At 42.1% G+C, this 27,561-nt stretch overlaps 2 protein-coding genes and 2 long non-coding RNA genes across 6 annotated transcripts in view; 1 reads left to right on the top strand and 3 right to left on the bottom strand.

Moving 5' to 3' along the window:
* HMGXB3 (HMG-box containing 3) overlaps nt 1-4,464 on the bottom strand; it is a 60,703-nt gene extending 56,239 nt beyond the window's left edge. For 2 of the 3 annotated variants that reach the window (XM_040239580.1, XM_040239578.1), the window contains exons 1-2: nt 3,943-4,464; nt 738-876 (exon numbers count right to left, since the gene is read on the bottom strand). In XM_040239580.1, coding sequence (XP_040095514.1) covers nt 738-874 — 137 coding nt within the window. In that variant the 5' untranslated portion in view covers nt 875-876; nt 3,943-4,464. Of the gene's footprint in view, nt 1-737; nt 1,102-3,942 lie in introns of those variants that run through there. The other variant, XM_040239579.1, reaches the window with a different exon arrangement.
* Nucleotides 4,465-4,514: 50 nt separating this feature from the next.
* On the top strand, nt 4,515-27,561 carry LOC120863421. Its single transcript, XR_005720987.1, has 2 exons — nt 4,515-4,671; nt 22,428-27,561. It is a non-coding gene; the product is annotated as an uncharacterized LOC120863421 (long non-coding RNA).
* On the bottom strand, nt 8,235-16,857 carry LOC120863422. Its single transcript, XR_005720988.1, has 2 exons — nt 15,035-16,857; nt 8,235-9,205 (listed from the first exon to the last, which is right to left on the bottom strand). It is a non-coding gene; the product is annotated as an uncharacterized LOC120863422 (long non-coding RNA).
* SLC26A2 (solute carrier family 26 member 2) lies at nt 16,920-27,179 on the bottom strand. The gene is made up of 3 exons (XM_040239596.1): nt 27,091-27,179; nt 24,648-25,356; nt 16,920-23,159 (listed from the first exon to the last, which is right to left on the bottom strand). Exons 2-3 carry the CDS (start codon nt 25,329-25,331, stop codon nt 21,639-21,641), a joined length of 2,205 nt encoding a protein of 734 aa, XP_040095530.1. The 5' UTR covers nt 25,332-25,356; nt 27,091-27,179; the 3' UTR covers nt 16,920-21,638.

The following is a 27,561-nucleotide window of genomic DNA, read 5'->3' on the forward strand; positions in this document are numbered from 1 at the left end:
AAATAATATCCCCAGAGGGTAAATGACATGTTTCTGCCTCCAGAAACCTGGAAGCAAAGGCTTATCTGGTTTCAACACCACCACTTTTTCTGCCAGGATACTAACTTTAAATCCCAATATGGGCAAAAAACAGATACAAATGTTCTGTCATTCCACTTTTAGGAGAAGGTTAGAGGACTGACTACCACTCACACCCTCCTCATCTACACAGCCCTTGGTCATCTCTCTGCTAAACAGCACCTAGCCGAGGCCGAGGGAAGCAAGCAGGCCTGTCAAAGTGACCCAGAGCTGGGGGCCTCAGCAAGAAAGCTGGGGAGCTCACAGTTAAGGAGGAGATTAGAGCTATAATCTGGATATTCTTTATAGGTATCATTGGTGCTACTTATAATTCCATACTTTTATTGATGCCCTACTTAAATATTTAGACAACAGTAGTATTAATAATGCAGGATGTGGTTCTCTTGTACAGAGCTTTCCACCATTTGTATGCCTATTTCCTGCTACAGCCGAGAAACAGGACCAAAATTTGGAAAGGAATGACAACTGCTGACATCAACTGGCCACTTCCTACTCCCCAACTCCCTCTCCCCTCAACCCCACTACCACCATCAGGAGACTTCAAGAACTGATATGGCACTCTCAATGAATCTGGACACACTCTAAAGTCTTCTTGTTCAACAGAGCTCTCCAAGCAGATTCTGTTTATAAATGCCAGCTACCAAAATGTGTTGGCTAACCTGGGTTTCTTGGCCTTTTCTCCATGTATTTTATACTTTTTCTTCTTCTTGGGTGGCCCAGGGGAGGTATAACAGTAGGCTTCCTCAATTTCCTCCATCACGACAGTTACCTCAGTACCATCATACGATGCATCCATGGCTAGAGGAAAGTCAAACACAAACAAGCGTCAAGAATCTACCTGAAAGAGGACAGCAGCCTCCCAATGCAATGATCCCTTATCTCTGCCAGAGCCTTAAGACTCAGTCATTTCCCAAACTCAGCAGATGAATCTTAAGCACCACCTGGGGGACTTACTAAATATACAGATTTTAGGATTCCACCTCAGCCTTCTAATCAGAATCTCTAAAGGGTATGGCAATGTATCCTTAACAAGATTTTTGTGCCATGTGCTTAGTTGTTCAGGCATGTCTGACTCTTTGACCCTTTGGGCTGTAGCCTGCCAGGCTCCTCTGTCCGTGGGAACTTTTCGGCCAAGAATATTGGAGTGGGTTGCCATTTTCCTCCTCCAGGGGATCTTCCTGACCCAGGAATTAAACGCTCATCTTCTGTGTCTCCTGCACTGCAGGCAGATTCTTAACCTGCTGAGCCATTGGGGAAGCCCTTCATGCTGAAGCTCCAATACTCTGGCCACCTGAGGCAAAGAGCCGACTCACTGGAAGAGGCCTGATGCTGGGAAAGATTGGGGGCAGGAGGAGAAGGGGGCAACAGAGGATGAGATGGCTGGACGGCCTCACTGACTCCATGGACATGACTCTGAGCAAACTCTGGGAGACGGTGAAGGACAGGGAAGCCTGGCGTGCTGCAGTCCATGGGATCGCAAAGAGTCGGGACATGACTCGGTGACTGAACAACAACATCCTTAACAAGGGCCCAGGTGATTCCTCTGACTAGGCAAATCTGGGGTCACGAGCTTAGCCCTTTCACTTATATTCACTCATGAGACACTCAGTAATCCTTCAACTCAAAGATTTATTAGCCCCACGTTATAACAGGTAAATACTTGGCCAGGAGTCAGTTTTGGATGCTCCCTCATGTTTCATGCCTTAAGTGCTTCATTGATTTTCATTCATTCAAATGTGTAATAAGTGCCAATATATAGGAAGTTTCTTTACACTCTGCCAGCTTGTGTGACTTTGGACAGGTCCTTAAGCTGCTTTAGGTTCAATTCTCTCTTTTTAAACAGTAAAAAGCAATGTCTCTCCCACCTTACCACAGATTTATAGTGATAAGGCTCAAGGAACAGTCAAGTGCTATACAAAAAGGATTCATTATTAAAGATGAATAGTCTGTGACTGAGATGCTTAATGACCTGCCCAAAGGGACACTACACTCAGGGACTTGAAAAGCAGTTTTTTTTTTAAAACTCAGAATTTCAACTGTGAGCCTTCTTCCATTATACTACACTGCTCCCATCTCCATTAGCAACATTCTAAATCAGCACTGTTCTATTAACATTTTGAAATGATTGAAATGTTCTTCATCTGTGCTCCTCCAATATGGTAGCTTACTTATAGCTACTGAGCACCTGAAATATGGATTGTGTGACTGAAGAACTTGAATTGATTTCATTTTGTTTAATTGTAAGTAGTTTAAATAGCCACATATGGTTAGTGACTAAGGTACTGAACCACTCAGGTGTAAACAGTAATCTGACAGACAGACATTAACTCTCCAAAACTAGTCTAAGAAACAGATAATCTACTAATAGCCTTTCCTAGGGAAAGGAAGGCATTACAAAAAAATTCAATGACTAGTTCAAGAAGAGTTAGTTTATTTGTGGCCACATCCTAAATTGGAGTTTTACCCACAGACTCAATCCTTGGATGCAGAAAGGTTCCCAGAAACTTCATTTTACAAGAAATAACATAGTTGCTCCGGAAAATCTGTGAGAAGATAATTTAGGATTCTGGGAAGAAGGAGCTGTGTAAGTAAACACAGAACTGATATGTGTATTACAAGGTCCACTCACATCTCAATTTAGAACTCACTCCACAAATGATGAAGTATCTGATAAGTTATAATGAGAAAAAGAGCACTGCATGTTGAGTCAGGAGACCTGGATCCAAGTCTAAATTCTAACCATGCAATATCAGTAAGTCTATTCCCACCCTAAAATTCTGTTGTTCCTCAAGTGAGATGGAAGAGGCTGAAATCTGTGGCTCCTAACTTTGAGAGGCAAGAATACCTTTGAGAATCCTGTGAAAGTGGAAATACCCTCTCCCAGAAAATGTAGATAAACATTTTACTTTTAATTTTTAAAGATATACCAAAGGCTAAGAATACCCTATTCCTAAAGTTCTTTCTACTTCTGTACCACCTCTAAATGATTTCTCTTACCACTAGAAAACATACCAACCCCCCACGCCACCCACCCCCACCCAACTCCGCCCCCCAAAAAAACCCAGCCTTCTGTTATAGCACAACTCTGGAGAACATAACCCACATTCGGCTAGGTCAGAAACAGGCCAGTGCCTTCATTAGATAAGGCATCTGAGGGTTCAAATCAAGGCTACGTGAGGATATGCTTTTTTTTGCCTTCAATAATTGACTCCTCAGCCCTTGAGTCTTACAGAGAAAAGCAATAACTGCAGGAGAGCGTCTGTAAAGAATGACATACAGGGTTTTAGCACGCAGAGCAAAACAAGTTAAAAAACAAAATCATACAAACACATTGAGGGTTAGGGGCAGGAAAAGACTACCCTAGGTTTTGGCTTGTTTGACTAGCCTGGCTTAAGCCTGGGTTCAAGAGTTGTTTTCAGATCCTAGTCCCCAGTACAGCAATGCAAAAAAAAAAAAAGCCAAAATAATATAAAGGGTAAAACCAAGGGCTCTGGACGGCAGAAGATCAGGGTACTAATTTAATTCAGGCACTTTAACAGCAGGCGCACAAAGTTCTATGACCTTGAGCAATCTACTCTCACTCTCGAAGCCTCAGTTTTCTCCTCTTGTAAAAGAAAAGTAAGGTAATACTTGAAATACGTGACACACTTTCACTGTCCCATCAGATACCCCTCGGACCCTCATTAAACGGCTTTGACAGCACAGCTGTGGGCCATGGTTGGCCTATGGGCCTTAGCCGAATGCGGGAGGAGACTAAGGCTCACTGCTCCTATATTGAGGAAGAGGCAACAGCTCTCAGAGAGCCGCAGCTCCCAGCTGTGGGCGCCCAGGTCTCGCAGCGCGGCGCTCAAGGGCGGGACTTACCTGGAGAAGCGTGCAAGCCGCGCGGCTCACATTCCCGGTGGCGCGCGGCCAGGTGGCTCGACGAGGGGGCTGGCCGGCGCACTCGCGCTCCGCGCTGTCGGCGAGAGGCGGCTCCAGTCGTGGCAGTGGCAGCAAGGAAGTGGAGGCGAGGACTCGCGCGCGCATCCCGGGGGCTAGAGGAGCCCCGGCCCCGCGGCGCCGCCCGGCGACACACGGCGCGGAGTCGCGACAGCCCCTCTCGCTCCCCTTCCTCGGAGTCGCGATATGGGGTCGTGGAAGGAGGGTGTGGAAGCACACGTTCGCCCCGCAGGCTCTTCAGTGACGCCTGCCGAGGGCCCCGGGGGTCAAGCCCCGGGAAGCCTGAGGAAGAAAGCAGGGACACGGGCGTCACCGCGGCACTGGCTCAGCCGCAGCAGCAGCGGCGGCGGCGGCGGCAGCGGCAGCAGCAGCGGCAGCAGCACACCTCGGATCGTCAGGGAGACCCGTCCCGGCGGCCCTCGCGGCGCACCGGAAGCGGCCGGCGGCGCGTGACTGCGCGCGACCCCTCGCGCAAGCGCGGTAGTCCATCTCATACTCAGGGGCGGGCCCATAGAAACTGCTTAGAAACTCAGAAGGGGGCTGCTAAGGAGGACGGACTGCTTCCTGCTAGAGGTTCCGGGAGGCGGAGGAAGCTACGGCCGCCCGCGCTGGACGCCCTCAGCCCTTCGGGTGTTGCCGTAGGGCGTTCAGGTAAATGGGGCAGGGCTGTGCCGAGGGCGGGGGTCGAGGCCCCGCCTCGCCTGTCAAGGCCAAGTCGGGCCAGGGGAGCCTCAGCACGATCCCCCAACGCGGCGTTCGAGGCATGACCCCATTCCTGCTCTGTCACCGCTTGTTCAGGATAGGTTTGTTACTTCTTAGCGCGTCATCAAGCCGTCCTCCTCACCCAGTGATCTGCCCGCAATCCGTCTCTCCCACCGTCCCACGCACAGTAATGGTTGTGACTGATTCAAATGGAACTGAATGGCATGTGCAAGCAAATAAGAATTGTCCCTTCCTGCCGATGTCACAGATCGTCCTACATTTGTACAAGTCCCTGCACTCTTCAGTTCAGTTCAGTCGCGTCCGACTCTGCGACCCCGTGAATTGCAGCACGCCAGGCCTCCTGTCCATCACCAACTCCCGGATTTGCTTATTTTCTCCTTATACCACTATCACCTTTCTCCATCTACCACTGTCACCAGCTTTCTCCTAGTCACCTGCCTGAACTGATGAGTTTCTTCCAATCTCCTCTCTTTCCCCTTTACAATCTATTCTCCACACAACATGCAGACATATCTTTTTGTACTGTAAATCTGATCAGGTCACTCTCTGCTTAAGACCTTCCAATGTCCTCTTGTTTACTTAGAATAAAATTCAAACTTGACCTCCAAGGTGTTGATTTGGTTCTGAGTCATTCTCCTTCCACATCTCTTCTCAGTACTGGTATTGTTCCCAGAACAAGCTATATCGCACTCTGTAGTATGCAGAATGCTAGCTTTGTACTGAGCCTCCTTGAGTTTGAATTACAGTCCCATCACATATGAGCTGTATTAAGCATGTAAAGTATTAATAACAAGTTATGTTTACAAAGAACCAATAATTGGTACTCATTTCTGTAAATGGCATCACCATTCACTCGATTGCTAAGTGCTCAAGCCAGAAATCTGGGTGTTATCCTTGACTCCTCTTGCACCAATCCATCAGGAAGATCTGAAAAAACATTGTCCCAAACTGACCACTTCTTACCATCTCCATTATTACTCTAAAACAAGCCACCATTATCTCACATCAGGGGTCCTGCAACAGCCTCCTAGTCTCCTTTTTCTCTGACACCCTTCCATTACATTCTTCACACAGCAGTCATCTTTCTCTTTGCGTAAAATCCTTCGGGAGCTTCTTGTTGCACTCAAATTAACATATCCCAACTATATATAGCCTACTAGGCTAGCCTGCATTTATCTTCAGATTTAGGGCCACCTCTTAGGAAAATGTACTTTACCCATTAGGTACTCCACCTTGCAACCAAAAGACTTTCTAAAGTGCAAATCTGATCATGTCATTCCAAAAACAAACAAACAAAAAACCCTGAAACTCTAAAGGCCTCTTACTATCCCAAGATCCTTGTTTTCTTCTCCAAAGACACTTTTCCCCCCTGACAATGCCTTTTTATTTTCTACAGTACTTCATTGCCTTTACACATAGTTCCTTCTATCTCATGAATTCCTTTAACTCCCAACATCAATCTTGTTTCCTCTTAGAAGTACACTGCCCATCTCTGTCCCACTTCTTTGTTGATCATCCCACTTTGTTCTTCCACAGTACACTGTAGCCTCTATTAAAGTACTCCATACACTCTCTAGTTTTGTCTTCCCTGTTTCCCTAGTAATGTCCTCAGTGGGAGGCACTATGTGGCATTCATCCTTGTATGGCTGACATCAAGTATAGTGCTTAGCACAAAGAGGATGTCATGAATGGATAGACACGCGTGGAGGTAGTGGCAGAATTCTCACAGCAGCTTCTCTTGTTCTCAGAGGATTCTCATGATAAAAGGTTTACGCAGGCAGTTACCAAAACTGCTGCTGCTGGATTATTTCCTTCATAGCACATATCACACTCTAGATTAACAAATTTTTCTGTTCAATTATTGTTTATCTCCCTACATCACACTGTATATTTCATAAGGGCAGGAACCTTGACAATGTTGTTCATCACTGTATCCTCACCACTAGGCACCTGTAATTATTTATTAAATGAATGTGTGGCTACCAGAAACATCTTCCCACAGTGAAAAATCCTTCCAAACCATGATGACAGAGCTATAAAGATTTCACTGTGGTGGGATTTCAAGCAGGACTTTAGATTGACAGTAATAGCACTAATCTGAGTCAAGAAATCTGAGCTATATGAACTTGGGTAGGCCCCTTCCCTGGGCCTCAGTTTCTGCATCTATGAAATGAGCCTGATAATAATTCCTTGAATTTATATAATGCATTGCTATTTGCAGAACTTTTATCATCTATTATTTCAGTCCAGTCTCATAGCAGACAGAGCAGACACAGTTATTATTTTTATGAAGGCTCAGAAAATTTGAGGAAACTTGACTAGATCTCTTCTATTTCAAACATTCTATTAATATGATGAATCTGTATAAGTAATCTCTACAAAAAGTCAGTAGCATGAATCCCATCTTCTCTTGACTTTGGCCTTATCATTTTTTAATATGATTTTTAAAAATCTGAACTCATCTTTTAGGGGGAATCCATTATCTTTGGTTCCTGATAGGCACTCCATTTTGTCTTCTCGGTTTTCCACACTTGCAGCAAAACAAGCCAAGAGGAGGAACGGACACAGCCTTGGTAGTTGTGGCCTGACCCTCACTCTACAGATATGGAAAACAAGGGGAAAAAGAAGCATCCACAATTCTCCCTGGAGGAGAAAATGAGAGTTGTGGAAGCTGTAGACTCAGGCAAGAGGAAAGGCAATGTGGCAAAAGAATTTGGCATCACTCCTTCTACTCTGTCTACATTCTTAAAGTGAAAGTCACTCAGTCGTGTCTGACTCTTTGACACCCCATGGACTATATAGTCCATGAAATGCTCTAGGCCAGAATACTGAAGGATCATGCCAAATTTGAAGAAAAGATGCAGGAGGCATGTATGGGACTTCAGCAGAAAAGGATAAGGAGTGCTTTTTATGATGACATTGATAAGACTGTTTTTGCCTGGTTTCAAGAAATCCATGCCAAAAATGTTCTTGTGACTGGTTCTGTCATTCGGAAAAAAGCACTAAACTTGGCCAATATGCTTGGCTATGACAATTTTCAAGCAAATGTGGGCTGGCTGAACAGACTTCAGGATCGCCATGAAATTTCTTTGAAAGCAGTCTGTAGAGGGAATAGTGAAAGATTAATGCATGGAGATCAAACCAGTCTATTCTGAAGGAGATCAACCCTGGGATTTCTTTGGAAGGAGTGATGCTAAAGCTGAAGCTCCAGTACTTTGGCCACCTCATGCGAAGAGTTGACTCATTGGAAAAGACTCTGATGCTGGGAGAGATTGGGGGCAGGAGGAGAAGGGGACGACCAAGGATGAGATGGCTGGATGGCATCACAGACTCGATGGACGTGAGTCTGAGTGAACTCCACGAGATGGTGATGAACAGGGAGGCCTGGAGTGCTGCGATTCATGAGGTCGCAAAGAGTTGGACGTGACTGAGCGACTGAACTGAACTGAACTGAACAAGTGGCATGCAGAGGAAATTATAAAACTAGTTGCTGACTTCAGCCCAGATGATATCTTTAATGCTGATGAGACAGGAATGTTTTTCCAGTTGCTTCCCCAGCACACACTTGCTGCTAAAGGGGACCATTGTCGAGGGGACAAGAAAGCGAGGCAGCGGTTGACAGCACTCTTTTGTTGCAGCGCTTTAGGAACTGAAAAAAATGAGACCATTGATTGTTGGTAGGTCAGCCAACCCACACTGCCTCAAGAATGTCCATTCCCTCCCCTGTGACTACTGAGCCAACCAGCAGGCATGGATGACACAGGATCTGTTTAATGAATGGCTGATGCAAGTGGATGCCAGGATGAAGCAGGCGAACACTGGATCCTCGACAAGTGCTCTGCTCACAGCATGCTTCTTCCATGCTTGGCAAGGACTCAGGTGTGGTATCTGCCCTCAAACTGCACTGCCATCCTGCAGCCACTGAATCTTGGCATAATTCATACCATGAAAGTGCTGTACAGGAGCCACCTTTACAACTGATCCTCCTCAAGTTCAGCAGCAGTGAGGATCAAGAAAAAGGACATCAAGCAGGCTGATGGCATGATTGCTGCAGCATGGTGGTCAGCCAAGCGGCCCACAGTGGTGGAATGCTGGCAGAAGGCAGGCATCGTCCCTGTGGAACTGACAGATTCTGACACAGAAGCAGCCACCGGTGAACCAGGTATTGCCACTGAAAAGTTGTGGCACTTGGTGGCTCTTGCCACCTGTGTCCCAAATGAATTTCCAAGACTTTGTCACTGCAGACGATGACCTCATCATCTCTCAGGAGCTGTTGGACACAGAGGTCATCCAGGACATGGGAGCCAGCAAAAGTACTGATGAAGCTAGAAGTGAAGATAAGGGGGAGGCATCTTTGCCACAGCAGCCAAAAATCACCATCACAGAGGCCATCTCAAGTGCACAGAAGCTTAAACGGTTCCTTTCCACTTGTGCAGGTGTTCCTGATGCCATTTTTGGACAGCTAAATAGCATAGATGAATATTTAATGAGACGAGTGATGCAAACTCTTGTTGATTCCAAAATTACAGATTTCCTCCAAACAAAATAATATAGAAATTAACTGCTTCTTTTAATTCAGAGGATGTAGTTTACAAGAATAAATTTCTTTAGGCTATTGAACTTAAATTTTGAGCAATATTATGACAACATTCCAGTTTTCTGAAATAATCAGGAAGCTTTCTTGAATGGAATTTGGGACCCAAAGGTTTTCATTTCTAACAAGTTCCCAGGCGATGCCAATGCTGATGTGGTCCAAGGTCCGTGCTTGAGAACCACTGGTCCTGCTGGGTTCTACTGCTTCCCTTTTTAACTGGCCATCTAAATACCCCCAATCACTAACTGTCAAAAAAAAAGCATCAGCTGTTCTTACTCTAGAACTGTAACTCCTTCCTGTTAATCTAGTAACTCCAGAACCTTCTTAGCTATTTTCCTGAATGCCCTACCAAGTATTCAGTAGAGGCACATCTATGTCAAAATAATTACCAAGAGCCATCTAGCCTATCAAAGCATCTTTTAGTACTTCAGGATTAGTATCAGTAGGGTGCCAGAGTATAGGGAAATAAAGTGCCTGAAAGAGGAGACATGCTACAACCTGGAAAGCATGGTAATACCAGTGTACCTCTCAAATCCAGGCAAGGCGTGAGGAACATTTATAAGACAGATGACCTGTGTGAGAATGTTTGGATTATTCAGCTAATCCATGGTGGTCCTCTGCACACCAGTGGATAACCCAGCCTGGACCATGTCATTAATACAAGGGCACACTGTTTGCCTTCACTACAATTACTTCATTGCTGTTGTTGTTCAGTCACTAAGTCGTGTCCAACTCTTTGCAACCCCATGGACTGTAGCCTACCAGGCTCCTCTGACTGTGGGGTCTCCCAGGCAAGAATACTGGAGTGGGTTGCCATTTCCTTCTCCAAGGGATCCTTCCAGGTCAGGGATCAAATCTGCATCTCCCACACTGGCAGGTGGATTCTTTACCACTGAACTACCAGGGAAGCCCATAAGTCACCCTTATTCATTTGCGTTTGTTCTTCAAAGAGTCTGTGAGAGCAAAGTTAAGTTATTTAAAACTGTATAAATTTATCATCAAATTTATAGTAAATATACCACTGTAAAGGAACTATCCTCCAATTAAAAATAAAAAATAAAATTATATTAAAAGTTTTCCTCCTATAAGAAGGCATGCTTAATATCCTCCGAAACCCTAGTATCTGTTAGTCATGAGTTAATAAGTGTCAGGTTCATTTTTAGAAGGTACACGCAATACCCGTTACTGTTGTACTGTGGTTCCCTGCCACAAGTTAATTTTATGGCTATTTTAGAAATCCATAGCAATTTAGTGATTTTTCTTCCTGTAGTTACTTAATTGAAACAGATGTATAAAGCAGATCAGTCACAGAAAATACCACTTCCATGTTGAACAAAAGAACAAACACACAGCAGATGCTTAAATAGATGTTTTTTAAAAAAAAAGCCTTATTATTGATATTTTTTCCTTTTAACAAACTAATAATATAATTTGAATTAAAGTTACTATACATATTTTAAATTATTAACACATAGGAGAGGAAAACAGTGTCTTCTGGCTAAGTCCTGTGGTTCTGTCTCACTGTCAGCACCTTAATTGCTCTCATCATGTGTCAGGATTACTCATGAAATTTCTAATTTATTCCCTCATCTTTCTTCCTGAAGTCCATTTTGCACATGTTAGAACTCTTTCCCCTCCCCAATTATCTGTAGTGGTTCCCAAAGGCCTACAAAAGCAGAAGACTGTTTAGCTGAGTTCTAGCACCCTCTGGAGTTGACTACAACCTGCATCTGCACTTGGTTGTCAGCACAGCTTAGTGTGTGAGGCCCGCACTGTGGGCCGTTGTCTCCACTCCACGCCATGTCTGCCAGTGTGCCTTTGCCTGAATGCCTCACCCTGCTCTCTACCAAGCTGGGCCTCACATGTTCTTCAAGCACTAACCAGAGTCATCTTTCTTTTAGCCCTTCTTGAAGACTCCAGTGCCTGTTCCACCTTTCTCTCCCTCAACTCCTCAGCACTGCTGTCTCTATCATTCAGTTAAGCACTTAAATGTTTTGTCAACATTCTTAAATGTTTGTCAGTATCACTTAAATGTTTGTCAACATACAGTAGCCAGACTGTAAGCTTCATGAGAGCAGGAACCTCTGCCTTTGTAACCGTAAGGTGCCTAGCACTGTTCTGCGAACATCAGTAAACATCAGTAGGCACATCAGTAAACACTGGTGTATAAATTAATGTCAAGTAATGTCAAAGCCACCTTATTTTTAAAGCTGCAAGAAGCACTGATCTTACTAGAAAATGATTTGGAGATAAGATAGGGCTGCCATCTATTTCAAAAGGACTTGCAAATTTTTTCCATGAATCATCATTCAAATATTATTCCAGTCCAGGTTACAATCTATTCTTTGACTATGAAGAATTCTAATACAGAATTAAACCTATTTCCTTGCACAGAAAGTCACTGCAGGAATCTCCATTTCTGTAAGATAAGACTTTAGTGTGAAAGGCTTTGTCTCAGTGCTTTGTATATAGTAATATTCAGTAAGTATGTGCTTAAACGTGCTCTTTAAAAAAAGAAATCTCACATTCTTGACTCATTTAACATATCATATGAGTTATATCCAAGCAGATGGAAATCAGATCCAGGAGAGCTTTTGCAGTCTGGTTTATGTCAGGTGAAACTTTGCTCCTCTTGGATATTGGGGGGTTTTGTTGTTGTTGCTATTGTTGTTTTGCCTTCTGCAATGTGGGATCTTAGTTCCCTCACCAGGGATCAAACCTGTACCCCCTGCAGTGAAAGCGCAGTTTAAAGCACTGGACCACCTGTAAAGTCCCCAGATTAGAGGGTTTTGACACTGTTTTAAACTAAAAAAGGTTGATGCTATCCCTCCTTGGTCTGCTGTCTTCATCAGGCCCTCTCTGGCTTCTCTCTGACTTTCTGCTCCCTCCAACCCCAATTGAGGATATAGTTTTGTCCCACCTGACCAATCCATTTTGTAAGCCACCATTCTGGGATTACAGACCTACCTCAGTTGTCCTGTCATGAGGATAAAAAAGCATACCTGTAAATGCTGTCTGTTGTCCTCACTTGCTTCCCAAGTGGCGCAGTGGTAAAAAACCCGCCTGCCAATCCAGGAGGCACAGGAGATGCAGGTTCCATCTTCGGGTCGGGAAGACCCCCTGGAGGAGGAGACGCAACCTGCTCCAGTATTCCTGCCTGGAAAGTTCCATGGACAGAGCCTGGCAGGCTACAGTCCACGGGGCCACAAAGAGTCGGACACAACTGAGCAAACACACACACACTGTCATTACTATCCACCCAATTTGGAACCTAACCATCTAGAGGCAAGGACCTGCCTTACCACTAAAATATCTTGGGGTTTGGTGTTCCAGAACCACCCAACCTGAGCAATAGATAGAACTCAATGAGTTGTCTTTGCCCTATTCCTATGAAGGGCTCTTTCATTAAAAAGGAAGAAAGCTAAGGGACTTCCCTGGTGGTCCAGTGGCTAAGACTCCATGCTCCCAATGTAGGGGGCCAGGGTTCAGTCCCTGATAGGGGAACTAGATCTCACATGCTGCAACTAAGACCTCAAGCAGCCAAATAAGTATTTTAAAAATTGATGTGTAAAAGAAGAAAGCTAAGACTTATTGACTGCATATTTATGTCAAACATTGTCTCACTTATCATTTTATCTTTCCAACATATCATAATACCAAAGGATAGATAGTTATCTTCGAATTGGGATGTGGTAGAGGTCTACCAAGGGGTAGCTCAGTTGGTAGAGAATCTTCCTGCAATGCAGGAGACCCTGGTTGGATTCCTGGGTCAGGAAGTTCCTCTGGAGAAGGGATAGGCTACCCACTCTAGTATTCCTGGGCTTCCCTTGTGCCTCAGCTGGTAAAGAATCTGCCCGCAATGCAGGAGACCTGAGTTCGATCCCAGAGTTGGGAAGATCCCCTGGATAAGGAAAAGGCTACCCACTCCAGTATTCTGGCCTGGAGAATTCCATGAGCTGTAGTCAATGGGGTCACAATGAGTGACACAAATGAGCAACTTCACTCACTCACTCAGAGCATATTCCTGCCACCAGAGGGCAGAGGTGGGCTACATGAGGGAGACAGTTCAGACAACTGAAGAAATTAGGAATTTCTTGGAATTTCTCTGACATAGCCACTTGGAATTTCTCTGACATAGCAGAGACTGAGAAAGTAGAGGAGGAAAGGGAGAGGAGACACAGGATGTGGGACTTGTTCAAGCAACTGATTTAGAAATACTATGGCTTGAGCTTCCCTGGTAGCTCAGTGGTAAAGAATCTGCCTGCCAATGCAGAAGACACGGGTTCGATCCCTGGTCCAGGAACATCCCACACGCCAAGGAGCTACTACTAAGTCCATGTGCCACACAGCTACTGAGCCTGTGCTGCAGAGCCCTTGCACTGCAACCACAGAAGCCTGTGTGTCCTAAAGCCCGTGCTCCATGACAAGAGAAGCCACAGCAATGAGACACCTGCATGCTGCAACTAGGGCAGCCCCCAGTGTCCACAACTAGAGAACAATCTGCAGCAAAGAAGACCCACCACAGCCAAAAATAAATACAATTATTTTTTAAAAAGAAATAACTGTACCTCAGACTACCCAATCCACCCCGTTGTACACACTTATCCCTTCAACTATTGATAACCACATGCCAAATAATTGACTCTGGGCAGATAATTGACTCTGCAAATAAGCCAGTGTTAGAGAAATAGTCACCCATCAATATATCCATGCTTTCAATAATCACTGAAATGTTGCACCTTATGAAATACCCACTGCTGACCTGAGAGGCACAGAGATTGAATTAAGTTCATGACCCTCCCTTCAAGCAGTCCAGGAAGCAGAGGATATCAATGAGAGGGGGAAAATAATAAAAGAGTTGTAAAGGCCGTTTTAGAGAATAATCAGAGAATTTACAGAAGTACAGAGATAGAGCCCAAAGGAGCCCGTGCATGAGAAGAGGAATTCAATAGGAATTGTTGCTAAGAGCCAGGGACATTTAATATGAAGTGTCTGAAGAAAAGAGTAGGGAGTTATGTATATGGGGCTGGGAAGCAATCCCTAGCAGAAGGAACAGCCTTCTATAAAAAGGCCCGAGTATTAAAAAAAAATGGCCCATTTGGGAACAGCTAAGGTTAAGGTCCGTCTAGTCAAGGCTATGGTTTTTCCTGTGGTCATGTATGGATGTGAGAGTTGGACTGTGAAGAAGGCTGAGCACCGAAGAATTGATGCTTTTGAACTGTGGTGTTGGAGAAGACTCTTGAGAGTCCCTTGGACTGCAAGGAGATCCAACCAGTCCATTCTGAAGGAGATCAGCCCTGGGATTTCTTTGGAAGGAATGATGCTAAAGCTGAAACTCCAGTACTTTGGCCACCTCATGCGAAGAGTTGACTCATTGGAAAAGACTCTGATGCTGGGAGGGATTGGGAACAGGAGGAGAAGGGGACGACAGAGGATGAGATGGCTGGATGGCATCACGGACTCGATGGACGTGGGTCTGAGTGAACTCTGGGAGATGGTGATGAACAGGGAGGCCTGGCGTGCTGTGATTCATGGGGTCGCAAAGAGTCGCACGACTGAGTGACTGAACTGAACTCAACTGAAGGTTAGAGGGAGGGATGTCAAGCAAAGGATGTGTGGTAGGACAAGTGACTGGAGATGCAAACAAGAACATAGTTTTTAAGGTCCTCTTGGCTAAAGCATTAATTCTGAACTTACCCTAAAAATACTGGAGAACCACTTATAAGTGTCAAACTTCATTTTTGTAGAAACTGAGAACTAATGTAGAGGCTGAGCTGCAGAGATAAGGTAAACTAGTTAGGCTGTGACATCATCCCAAAGAGAAATGATACACATTGAGGGCAAGGAAGAGGTGTTGGACTTCAAAGACTCTTGTCAGGTAGATGGCTTAGGTGTGAGAGATGAAGAGGAATGTTCTAGAATTTCCCAGGATTCTGGCTTGAGTAGCTAGCTCATGCCATAATCAAGAAAGGTTAAACAGGAGGTGCTTGGAGATATATTGCTTATGAGATGCCTGTGGGATCCAGGTTGAACTGTCCAGGAACAGCTGTGGAGATTTATACACAGACATACATGCTGGTTAGTGTTTAGAAATGTCAGGCTGGAAATTATGTTTGGCTGGCATTAGCATACGTATAATAAGGGGATTAAAGCCATAAATGTGGATACCGTCATCTGGGGAGAGCTTACAATGCAAGGTGTTTATGATATGAGGGTCCATGAACCAGCCTTTTGCTATAATCAATTGTCTGTGTATACATGCACATGTGGCATTTCTCCAAGAAGAGCCATCCTTGAATCAGTTACAATGGATCTGGAAATTCAGACTTTAAGCAGTAGTGCTATATGAGGAGACACAAGGCCAAGGACACAAGCACTGAAAGGACCGATAGGACAGCAGAGCCCTCCAAGCTGGTTAGAGGAGATGCTAGAGACTGAGTGTGAGGCACTGCAGGGGCTCTGGGTCCTAGATGCCGCATGCAGACGGAGTGAGGGCACACTCCTTCACCCTGTGGGGTAGGTACGAGCTTAGGAGCAGAATGCCCAGGGCTACCAAAGCACTGCCAAAGGAAGACTGAAAACTGTCCTTAACCCCATACACACACTCCTACTTCTTCTCCACAGTTGAGAGGCAGACAAGGGGGCACATTCCAAGAGGCTCTCAGCAGGTATGGGGAGGGGATGGTGGTACAGATTTGTCCTTACAAAGTGGTATGTGCTCCAGTTAGGAACTGCACTCCCACTTCTCTCACTTAGTTGGTATAAGGTGTTAGCTGCAATCTGATGAGGAAAATGTGCTTCAAAATTCAGTGTTAGGACAGGAGTAAAACATAAGCCAGATTTGAGTTTTCTGATTTCAACACAGTAACGATCAGGAGTCATGCAACATAAGAACTGGCAGACTCGTTGAGCAATCCAGTCCTCTTACCCTACTTCACTGATAGAAAACTTGAGTCCCCAAAGGGGACTCAGGACCCCAAAGCAAAAAGGAAAGAACTAGGCTTTTATAGGCTTTAAGATTTTCTGCAAGGACAAATACTTTTGTCTGGTGGGAAAAATGAATGACTAAATCACACTCCAATGTAAAGAAATGGTATTTTAAAATTCACTGGTGACCTAAATGTGCTTAGTTAGAAACACTTCCCTCTTGCACTTGAATAATTTATACACAGTAATATTTTATTAGCATAACAATTTATTAGCAGACAAATGAAATGACACCTCTAGATCTCAACACATACAGGATCTTATTAATAATCATCACAAACAGATCCCAGAAGAAAAGGAGCTGCTATTAACCAATCCCCCGCCCCTCTCTTGAAATAGGCTGTAATCCATCAATAACTCATCCTCAATCCATGGAGGATTAAGCATAATTTATGTGGAGTAACATTAGCGCACTTGTTTTGTTTAAACAGATATACATACATGGTATAAAACACATTCCCCAAAGTCATTAGCCTTGAATAAACTGGAAAAAAAAAGCAGTATACTGTTTTAGTGAATAGACAAGACTGAGAATTTAAGTTCATTCGGCTCTAATCCTAATATTGTCTTGATTTGTATACAAAACTGAAAAGGAGACCAAAAAAGGTAGCTTTTTATATAGATTGGTTTGTTCACATTAATTTGATGAATCATGGCAGCATCAGAACTCAAACAGTAACTCCCAACTGATTTGAATTGAAAAGGCAAGAGCAGTTTCACTCCAAGTAATTTTTTAGGGATGAGGGTTGGGGTGTGGGAAGAAAACTTTCCTAAAATAAGTTTCTTTAAACTGCAGTTAGAGATCCTTTGTGCCTAAGGATGCTTGTCTGTTTGCCTCGTAAAAACCCTTTGTTAGAAATTCTGTCATTGGTATTTTTAGTAAGATTACAATTATTTGGCCAATTTCAGAGTCATAATTCAAGTCCAAGAAAGGTTATTCAAAGTTCCAATGTAGATTTATAAGTGTGGTGGCTCCAATGTAGGCATCTAGTGTCCTTCATTATTCCAGTTTCCATAATTCAATATCTCCTTCCTATTTTACATGACTAGGAAAAAAATATACATCATAAAAAAGTCTACTATTTGGTATAATGCTTATTTTACTTTCCTAACTGTATTAACATGTTTACTTTAAAATTTCAGGTGCAAAACACTTGTTTAAAAAATAGTCCTTGTCAAGATAAAAATTACCTTATAGAAATAAATTTCCCTCACTTCTATGTTTAAATTCTCCATTTTAAAGTTAACTAACATATTTTTAAAAAACCTAAAATTGTATATAGTATTTCAAAACTATTTTACTTTAATAATGATAATAGGCTATGATAATAAACTAGTTGGTATATTATTTTGGCCTACTGCATAATTTTCATTCTTGTTATTAGCACTTGAATGATTCCATTCATGATTTCTAAAATCTTTATACCACAAGAAAAAAAAAGCCTAATTAGTTCATAGCCTAAAAGCTTTCTAGATCTAATTTCTTCCTTTCTGCAGTTCTTAAAGCACAGTTTCAAATAAGGCATTACTAGAACAGATAAAACAGTAGAGGAAAAAAAGAGAAACATCAAAGAACAGAAAAGTCTGAATCCTATCGATTGGATTCTTACCTTGTCACTGTGCAATCATCCCTTGAGCAGAACAGGGGTGTCCTTGTTTGCCTCAGTTGCCTGCCTGCCACTCAGACATCAGTCCAGGTTCAGCTTAGGCCCTCCATAAAGCACCTCCAAGTGCTGCCATGTGTTACTAGAAGAGTTAGCATATAGCCCACCTACTGGATTTAGTATTTAAGTCCCAGCACCTGGCCTGCGCCCTAAACTCCTGCATAGGTCCTCAGGATGTATTTGAGGTACTGTCTACATTGATGTTATGGCTCATCTATAGGAATACATACAGGAAAACAAGAACGTGAATATGGAACACAAAGCTTGAATTTATCGTTATAACTTCTAGGTTTAAGTTCCCCAAAAATTCACTACAACCCTATTCTCAGTTTTATATTAAGCTCAGGGCTAACACCACACATGTTCTTAAGTGACAAATTACCAACAGAATACCCCTGCAGAGAATTATTTTTCTTGTTAAAATGTGGTCATGAGTATTAGAGTAGTCTGATGAACTCATCTAATATATTGACACAGTTTAAAGATCACCATTTACCATGCTATAAATTTACCAGTAAATTTTGGCTTCAGTGTCTACTGATGTTTAAAAGCTATTTCAGTTTATCCAAATTTTGTTTTCCTTTGCTCCTTAAAAAAGTTAGACATCTTTCAGTTTTACTGATATCAGAGGCTACAGTCACTCAATCTAGAGTATCTACAGTAGGTCAACCCCGGCTTTGGCCTCAACCTTGGCTACCAGCTCTTTCACTTTGGCGAATCTGTGCACTCCCCTTCTAGAAGCAGAATCCAGTTCTGAGTCTGCTCTCAAACTAACCTGTGGCTCTTAATCCTGGTCTCCCTACTTATGGACAGTCATGTATGAAGCTAACCAGGGGTTGAATCCTATTCATCTGAGGCCCTCATCTCCCTTGCTTGGTTAGAGATCATCTTTTTAATAGTCTATTCCCTTCACCTCTCTGTTGAATGGTACCCTTTGACTCTAGGTGAACTCTACCCCTCTGGTTGTATGAGTTTTAACCATCAAGAGTGTACATATATTTCAATTAAATTACCATTTTAAGATATTCAGAATTTTGTACATTCATCAATAAGCAATACAAATATGCGTCAGTTAGACTCTAAAGTTCAGAGTAAGCAAGACATTTTTGTGTTAATAAAGTGTGTAAAATATCACCTCATCAACTAAATCAACCAAACCTTTGAGCAAGAAAGCAGATTCCTTTGGCTTTGGTTACAGGCTTGATTCCTTTAAATACCAGCAATCAAAAAATCTTAACATGAAAGTACAGGCAGATTTCAATCCAAGCAGACAAGGTAAGATTTAAATTCTAGTGTCTCTTCAGTATTTTTACAAATGGCTTCCAAAAGTAGAATCTCTTATTCGGTTGGGTAGGTAGGAGAAAAGCAAACCAGAACAGATTCAAGAATATGCTAATTGCATAAAGTTCCAGAATTGTTTATATCTACATTTTGGGCAGAAATGGGAGGTAAAGGTCAAAGCCTGTTATTCTGTTCTTTTAAGAGATTTTCTAAATTCTTTGGACTCTTTTCTTTTTTAATTCCCCCATGGTAACGTTTGCTAAATTATAAAGTCATATTGAACATGTACTCATTACTCTGTCACATGGCATTAGGTATTTACCATGATCTGGATTCAAACTTGGCTCGGGTGAGGTACAAGACCAGGTTGAAAACAAATGACAACCAAGATACTTTGATTTTACTATTCCTTTTCGTCTAAGACTAGAAAGACAGAGCAAATATTTGCTACAAACAATAAACAAAAGAGACACAAATACAAACAGCAGTTAACATTTCTGCAATTCAAGACTTAAGTTCTAAAAGGATGTCAAAACTCTAAGGACACTATTACATTTAATCATGATGTCAATCACCTCAAAGAGAGAAATCTAGCTCCTGAGAAACTGCTTTGTTTTAATGATAGAAAGGCGTTTTTCATGTAAACTGATGGGCAGAGTTCTATCAGAAAATCAACACTTGCAGTTTATGGAGCCAACAAGAAAGATGTTTAAGTCTCCCACTTCAGTAGATGTGTTATACATAGGGTTTGTTTCTCATAAACACATTGTTTAGAATGTAGGAATGGGTTAAAAATGATTTTGCACTTTTGTAGTTTTTATCTTGTTTGTTTAAAATGGTGTGCTAAATGTTTCAGTCTCATATAAACCAGTCTCCTAATCCTAAATTTGGAAAATCTGTTTTTTTCCCTTACCCATAAAGGTCCAGATACAGAACTATAAGCTTTCAAGGTTGGACATACTTTTCCAAAGGAAATATTTCTGTACCACAACTAGTGACCAGGTATGATAAATAGTACATCCCCAGAACCTGGGTTGTATGAATATGATGCTTCTAAATCCTTTTACACAATAGTTTTAGGTGGCCCATAAAGCGAAAAGTGGTCACTGTCATCAGTATTTATTATACATCAACAGGGTGCACAGCGGTAAGCATTAGCTTTGTTTTCACTAAAACATCTACAATTACTGATGTTCTTTTGGAAGCATTCTGTCACTTCTGTGCATTTTTCTCCATTGGTCACAATGATTTTTTTCTTACAGAGTAAAAATGAATAGTAGCTTCTCAAATATGAGAAAGACTGTCAATTCCCAGCTGACTTGCTAAACATGGGAAGGAAAGAAAAATTCACTACTAAATAAACAAATTTTTAAAGGAAGTTGTCAATCATTCCTTTTTTGCAATCTGTCCGGAACAGTTTGCTCAAGGTCACTTAAAAAGCTACACGAAATTGCTAAGTCAGCACTGTGACAATCACTAGCAATCAGACATAGCGGTTTAGAAGATTCCATGGGAAACACACTACATGAAAGTTAAAACAGAGCTTAATGGCAGATTAATACTCAGAAACAAGGACAGACAGGAATCACAGAAGAGACAGGGAGGATTCTCACTATGTTGACTGGCACGAAGAGCTCTTTTCTCACCTACTTACCCTAAACAAAAAGGCTGACTAAAAACATCAAATGTATCACACCACCAGCGTTCTGTATAATGTAGGACTGGCTGCTAGGGTTTCACAAATCTGCTCTGCCATCAGACTCCTGATAAGACTGTGCCAGAGAGGAACGATACTTTCCTGTAAAAAGCCAGAGATCTGACTGCCATCTGGAGAGCAAAGACGGGGGATAGAGAAGCTCAAGTGAGAACAAGCTTGTCTAGTTACTACCCTGCACTCCAGAAGCTTCTTGACTTGCTGTTACAAGAGAAGACATACATTCTTTCCCTACTTCCGTTCTCCTCTCTCTCCAAAGAGCCATGCCAACAAGCTCCAGCACCTCTTATGTACATGCCAGCTTTACCCCTTTACCTCCTAAAGAAATAAAAGTTCAGATGCATATCTCCTAAAACAGGATGGTAATTAGGTTTGGGGCTGCTTTACAGTTCAACAGATATTTAATTCCAAGAATATCTCATATTTGAGAGAAAACTTAAAACCACATTTTCTGTTTTTGATTCTGCCTAACTAAAAGCTCTGCTGCATTTGTGTATTTACAAAGGCCACCAACTTCAAAGGAAGAATTCTGCCTAGCCAAAAGGTTAAAATTTCTTGTGTGCAGCAATTTCCAGTTCCACAGTATAAAATGCTACACGCTTGAAATTTTAACCTATTGGCTAGATGAGATTCTTCCTTCCATCTACCTTCTCAATCAATCACTGGAAAAACTTGGACCATTGGGAACATATCTCTCTTTTTGATTCTGAGAGTCTTCTGCAAAAGTCATGGCTTCATATACACTATAAAAGAGAAGGTTTTCTTCATCCTTTTTGCAGTACTCTCCCCGGGCCAGGGAGTCCCTCACAGAGGGATTGCACTGAGCCAGCAGAACCTGGATGCCAATAGCTTCATAATCTCTGCGAACTTCTTTCAGTGTATGGATCCCGGCTGTATCTAAAAACTGTATTGCACTACAGTCAATCACTATTGTATGGAACTCTAAGGGATCATGGGAAAGTTGCACTGAAACTTCGTCCTGGATTCCACTGAGTGTTACTGTTTCCCTTTTGATCTTTTTCTTTGCTGCCTTCCTCTTAGCTGCTTTTACTAAGACTGGGTTGAGAGTTTTTTTGTATAAGACAGATTTAAAATATTCTTTGTTTACATAGTAGAGAGGGGCCACAAAGCGGAAAATCTTGATGCCTGACTTGGCCTGAAGGTTCTTGTAGGCAGACATGGACTCAAAGACTTCAGAATCTTCCACCAAGCCAAGCAATGAAGCCTTTGGCTTCTGAGTACGGAGGATAACACAAAACATAGAAAAGCAAACCCCAGTAAGCAGGCCTATCTCAGTACTGATCAGTGCCGAGGACAGCATAGTAACAAACCAGATAACTGTGTCCATTCTGCTAATCCTCCACATCTGGGGCAGATCCTTAAATTTACATAGGGCTCCCCGGAGATTTACAATAGTGATAACACCAAGGACACTTTTCTGCAGGGAGAAGAACAAAGGAGCTATGACCAAGAGGACCAACAAAAGAACCAGAGCTGTCATCACACCAGAAACCTGAGTTTGACAGCCTGTGGATTCCTTCACCAGTGTCTTTGCAAGAGCTGCGCTAGTAGTGAAGCTGTGGAAGAAGGAAGGGATGATATTGCAAAAGCCGATAGCATACATTTCCTGATTAGCTTTGACTGTGTAGCCATGTTTCTTGGCAAACATCTCAGAAAGTGATACAGTGATAGCAAACCCAATGATAGCAATAGCTATTGCATCTACAGCCACTCTAGGAATTAAGTTCCAGTCAGGTGCTTTGGGTGGCATAAACCCAGTGGGAATATGCCCAGCAATACTGGTGCCATATTTCTCTTTCAGTTTTCCAAAATGAGAGGCTAATGTGGCTGCCACAACAACAAAAAGTTCAACAGGAATCGGTGCCTTAAGCTTGGACTTGAAGCGCTCATTGAGTTCTTTGGTTGGCAAAAGAACCAAAAGGCACAAAAGGCTGGTGATGAGATCACAGATATTGGTCTTACGGATGTTTCTGAAGATATGTATCCAAGTAGTGATGAGTGATCCCACTCCACCACTCCGAGGAAGGCTGAGTCCAAGGAGGTACTTGACTTGAGATGTAAGAATAGTGAAGGAGGCACCAGTGACAAATCCACCCAGCAAGGCATCGGAGAGGTAGACTGAAACAAAGCCCACTTGAAAGAAGCCCATCGCTACCTGAAAGAAAGGATATACAAGTGCTAAATATCAATGGAAAAGACCTTATAAATCCTATGTTCCCCTAGTATTTCTTTGTGTGGAGACACTCTACCTGAGCACCACAGAATGTCACAGCTAGAAACAAAAACACAATTATTTATCAATTCTCTCATTTTACAAAGAGAGGGCTCATTTTACTGACACTCAGAGGCCTGAACAAGTTGCCCAAGGTCACAGTGTTACTACTAACTAGCCCAGACAAGAAGTCAGGATTCCTACTTTCTTGTTCAATGTTTCTTAAACTTGAATAATGTTCAGATTGCTTTGAAAAAGAAAAAGTCTCCCAAGGATCTATAAGAAATCATAAAGATACAAACTGGAAAAATTCTAACTTAAAAAACATTTATTTTTCTTTAAATCAAGTATCATTAATGTAAAAGTAAAGTTTTTACTGATAAAACAAAAAACTAGATTCACATTAAAATGGAATCACACTTTAAAAATGATTATACAACTTTTTAATCTAACTTCAAACTGAGAAATGATTTTCAGCCTGTGTATATGTGGTTATGCCATACTGCCTTCCATGTTAATTCTACATCCTCAAATATATAATATTTTATTTCTTTTTCCTCGTCCCAATTAATTCTTCCTCAAAATTCTATTGTACCCTTTCTCATTCTTGGTGAGCCATACTAATGAAAAAGCAAAAATGAACTCTGAGGACACAACTCTTCTGTTCAACAGCCTCTTCTCCCTCCCCATCCTACCCAGGCACCTAATAGAGTAAGCTACTCTTCTGCGTCCCATATTGGTTCTACATGTCTTTAACAGAGAAGAGGGTTAATGCCGGCACTGACTCCTGAATGCCAAAAGGCACAGGCATGATGATAATGGCAGATCAGTGGATTCTGTGGAGACCCAAGAACTTCATTTCTAATCCTTCTCCTGGCTGACAGTATGAAATAGAGGTCCCCAACTTGTTTCCTCCCCAATAGTTCAAGAAAACTACAAACTTTAGTGAGAGTCACTGACTAAAGCAGCAATTCTAAAAGAAAGAGGGAAGTCACCTACAGTTTAAAAAACTTGCACTCTTCCTCTCCCAACCCCCAGTCACCTTCTTGCCTGTTAGTGCTGACTCTGCCAATAACCAACCACAAGTAACTTCAAGCAAATCTGATAGTTCTTGATATATAAAATTAAGAAGTTGAACTAGGTGGTCTGAGGTCCCTTTCAGGTCTAAATTTTTATAACCAAATAATCAAATTCTGGCTGGCTGACATCCACTAGTTAAAAGGCAGGCTGAAGTTGAGAAAACAGAAGCAGCCTTATCTTGCTTGCAGAGTCAAACCAGTGTTTAAATTTTGGCACTACCTCTTCCAAATCCTGTGCACTCAATAAATGATAGCTTTAGTTATTATGACTGCTAAGATCCCTGACAGAACTAAGACTTCACATATAGCGATTTCTTTGCCAGAAAGACTCACTTGTTCCATCGTTTCTTACCTGATAAACTCCAGCCACAAAGGTTACAGTGCTGCCAACTACAATCGCATAGCAGCTTCGGTCACACGTCTTGTTTGCCATCGGGTTTACTAATGAGCTCTCGTTTGAAGCGGCATGGACAGTGTCATAGCCAGCTATGTATAGTTCTCGGTCAACTACTTCACCAATCATAAGGCACAGTATTCCAAAAATGCCCACAGAGATGTGACGGGAGGTGCCCAAAATGAAATAAATGAGGCTGGCAAAAAAAGATGTGTACAGACCATAGATAGGTTCTTGGCCAGCCAAGAGAGAATAAGCAATGGACTGGGGCACCAATAAGATGCCCACAATCAAGCCAGACATCACATCTCCTAAAATGTTTTTCTTCAGATCATATTTTGGGAGCCACTGCAAAACAGGAAGGAAACCAAAAATGGTATTTTTGGCTTTGGTTGAACTGCACCGGCAACTCTTCTCTAGTTTTTTGATAACAAACTTCTTGAAGTTATTATCTGATTTCTCTTGAGGCTCCAAATGGATCCTAGGGTGTCTAAAAAGATTACTGGACTCAAACTGCCAGAAGTCATTATGTGATTCCTCTTCATGCTCCAGGTGGATCCCAGATGGAGCTCTGTACTGGTCATTTCCTTTAACTGAGTCCTTGGGTGAAAGGTCATTTTGCTCTTCATTTTTCAAAGACATTTCTGGAGACAGATGTTTCAGCCTCCTATCCCAGAGAAAACAGCGGGGTTAACTTATTATGTAATTCTCAGTACTCACATATTTTAAGAGTCCTACTTGTCATGCCTGAGAGTTAAGAGGAGTTCAGTTTGGGGGTAGGTATCTTTTGTTCACGTTCCTTAGTTGAGCCTCATTTGTCTTGACTCAGGAAAAAAGAATCAGACCGTAAACAACCAAGTTAAAGCCAACAATTTATGGAGTACAGGGCTTCCCAAAAGTATAAACTATCAAGGATTCTTCTCCACCTCTGCTGGCACCTTATGCAGTTTTTCCCTTCAGAAACAGTATCAGGGTAGCCTGTCTCCTCCTTTCTACCTGCTACTAACTATCTTACTTTCAGGTTTTTTACTCTGAGGAATTGTGCAAAAGAGGTTCTGGTCTCAGACCTTGACATCTACCTTACCTGCAAAAGTCCCTGAAACAAGAAAGATGACTGGCTTTTTTAAGAGGTGAGGCCCTTTTAAAATAACCTACTAGCTGTTGAAAATAAACAGAAAGGAAATGTGAGTGACAGAGTAAACTTAAATGTTCTGGGAAATTAAAAAAAAAAAAAAAAAAGGACAGGATGCCTTTGGATCTTTGAACAACATATTCTAGTTTGGTAGAAAAGAAGAGAGTCAAGTTGATAAGGGACTGTTGAAGGAAACAAACCACCAGCATGGGGTGGACTGATGGGGCAAGTGTCTGATACATGCTCTGAAAGGTTTTGGTCTATTCATTCTACTTTGTTTTAGTATAGAGTCACATCTGTCCTGTGTGCAGGATCTATAAACATGCAAAGACAGATCTGCTTTACTATTCCAAGTACACACTCTGAAACATAAGCTAAGTGGAGGAATGATGGTGCCCAACATGTCACCTTGGAGGGCGATCCAGGTGACCCTGCACCTCTGGGTCCTAAAGCACAAAACCAGTGCCATACGACCTGTCACTAAAAACTATAGGAAAACAAAAAAGGTAGAAACAAGTAAACAGAGAGGAGGGACGACAACAACAACAAAAAATAAGTCTTGTAGTAAAAGAGAAGGAAAAAGAAACAAGCCTTCAGAGGAACAGAGTGTCAACTGGCAAATACTTCACAAATCAGTGTCTTTGTGTTAGCTGTTTGCTTAGCTTAGAATGGCCATCCAACTCTTGCCTATCAAGATCCTAACCATTTAAAAAATCCAGTTAAAAATTCTTTCTCTTCTTCAAAGCACTGACCAATCTTCCTCAGCCCAAATGAATCTTAATCAACTGGCACTTCACAGCTGCATTACATTACTAACCACATTCTTATATTAAGGAAGAGTCTCCCCAGCTCCTGGGGGAAAAGATATCTTGTTCATCTTTGTAATCATCAACAATGTACAGTAACTGTGAGAGAGCAGCCTTACAAAATGTTTGAATGAAGGAAAGAATAAATGAATAAATAAATTTATGAGTGTGGCCAATAAGAGGTAAAATAATATTAAATAAAGGACTCAGGGAGTTTTCCATTTCAGAACTGACAAAAAGATAGGCCCTTGTGAGGTTCCATAAGCCTAATATTGCCAAGACGCCATAATCCAGGACCCATGACCCATTCAAGAACATAGTATTTGTAAAAGCAACCCACATTAATTTTGTTTAGGATAAAAGGACTATAGCTGGTCATCCCACTGAACAAGAGTAAAATAACAGTTACATTGATGGTCTTGTTAAATAAGCAAGAAAAGAACAGATTTAGATGACTACTTACCCTGAGCAAGTCAATCAGATTGATGAAAACATACAGCAGCTCTTCATTCCTCAATGCAACTGGTCCATAACTTTCTTCTCACTTTCTACATTCAGGCCAAGCTTGCTTGAGTGCATTCCTTATGTCATTCTGTTTTGGAATAGCTCTTAGTGATTTCTGGGTCAAAAGGCTTTTCCAAACCTAAGGTATGCAAAAGAGGCATAAGAAAAACTAATAAAATCCAAATCTTGCCCTATATGACAGCTAGCTGGAAAGGAAAAGGTAAAAATTAATACTAGAAGTGCGGCAGAGTGAGGAAACTGTAAGGAAGAACTGAGATGAAATACGAAGAACTGAGATGAAATACAGTAACAGAGATAATGAATGCCTCTGACAGGACCATCAGACCTGACAAAGCCAAAGAAAGAACTGATGAAATTGAAGATAGGTTGATAGAAATTACCCAAACTAAAACAGAGAAAAACAGAATTT

This window comes from Oryx dammah, unplaced genomic scaffold (assembly GCF_014754425.2).
Source record: "Oryx dammah isolate SB20612 unplaced genomic scaffold, SCBI_Odam_1.1 HiC_scaffold_5, whole genome shotgun sequence".
NCBI classification, from domain to species: Eukaryota; Metazoa; Chordata; class Mammalia; order Artiodactyla; family Bovidae; genus Oryx; species Oryx dammah.

Excerpts from the sequence above, each read along its gene's own strand:
- SLC26A2 (XM_040239596.1), bottom strand. The coding sequence starts at position 25,331 with ATGTCTTTGAAAAATGAAGAGCAAAATGACCTTTCACCCAAGGACTCA. Across the intron at positions 23,160-24,647 it reads TTGTGGCTGGAGTTTATCAG|GTAGCGATGGGCTTCTTTCA; the intron begins GTAAGAAACGAT and ends CCTTTCTTTCAG.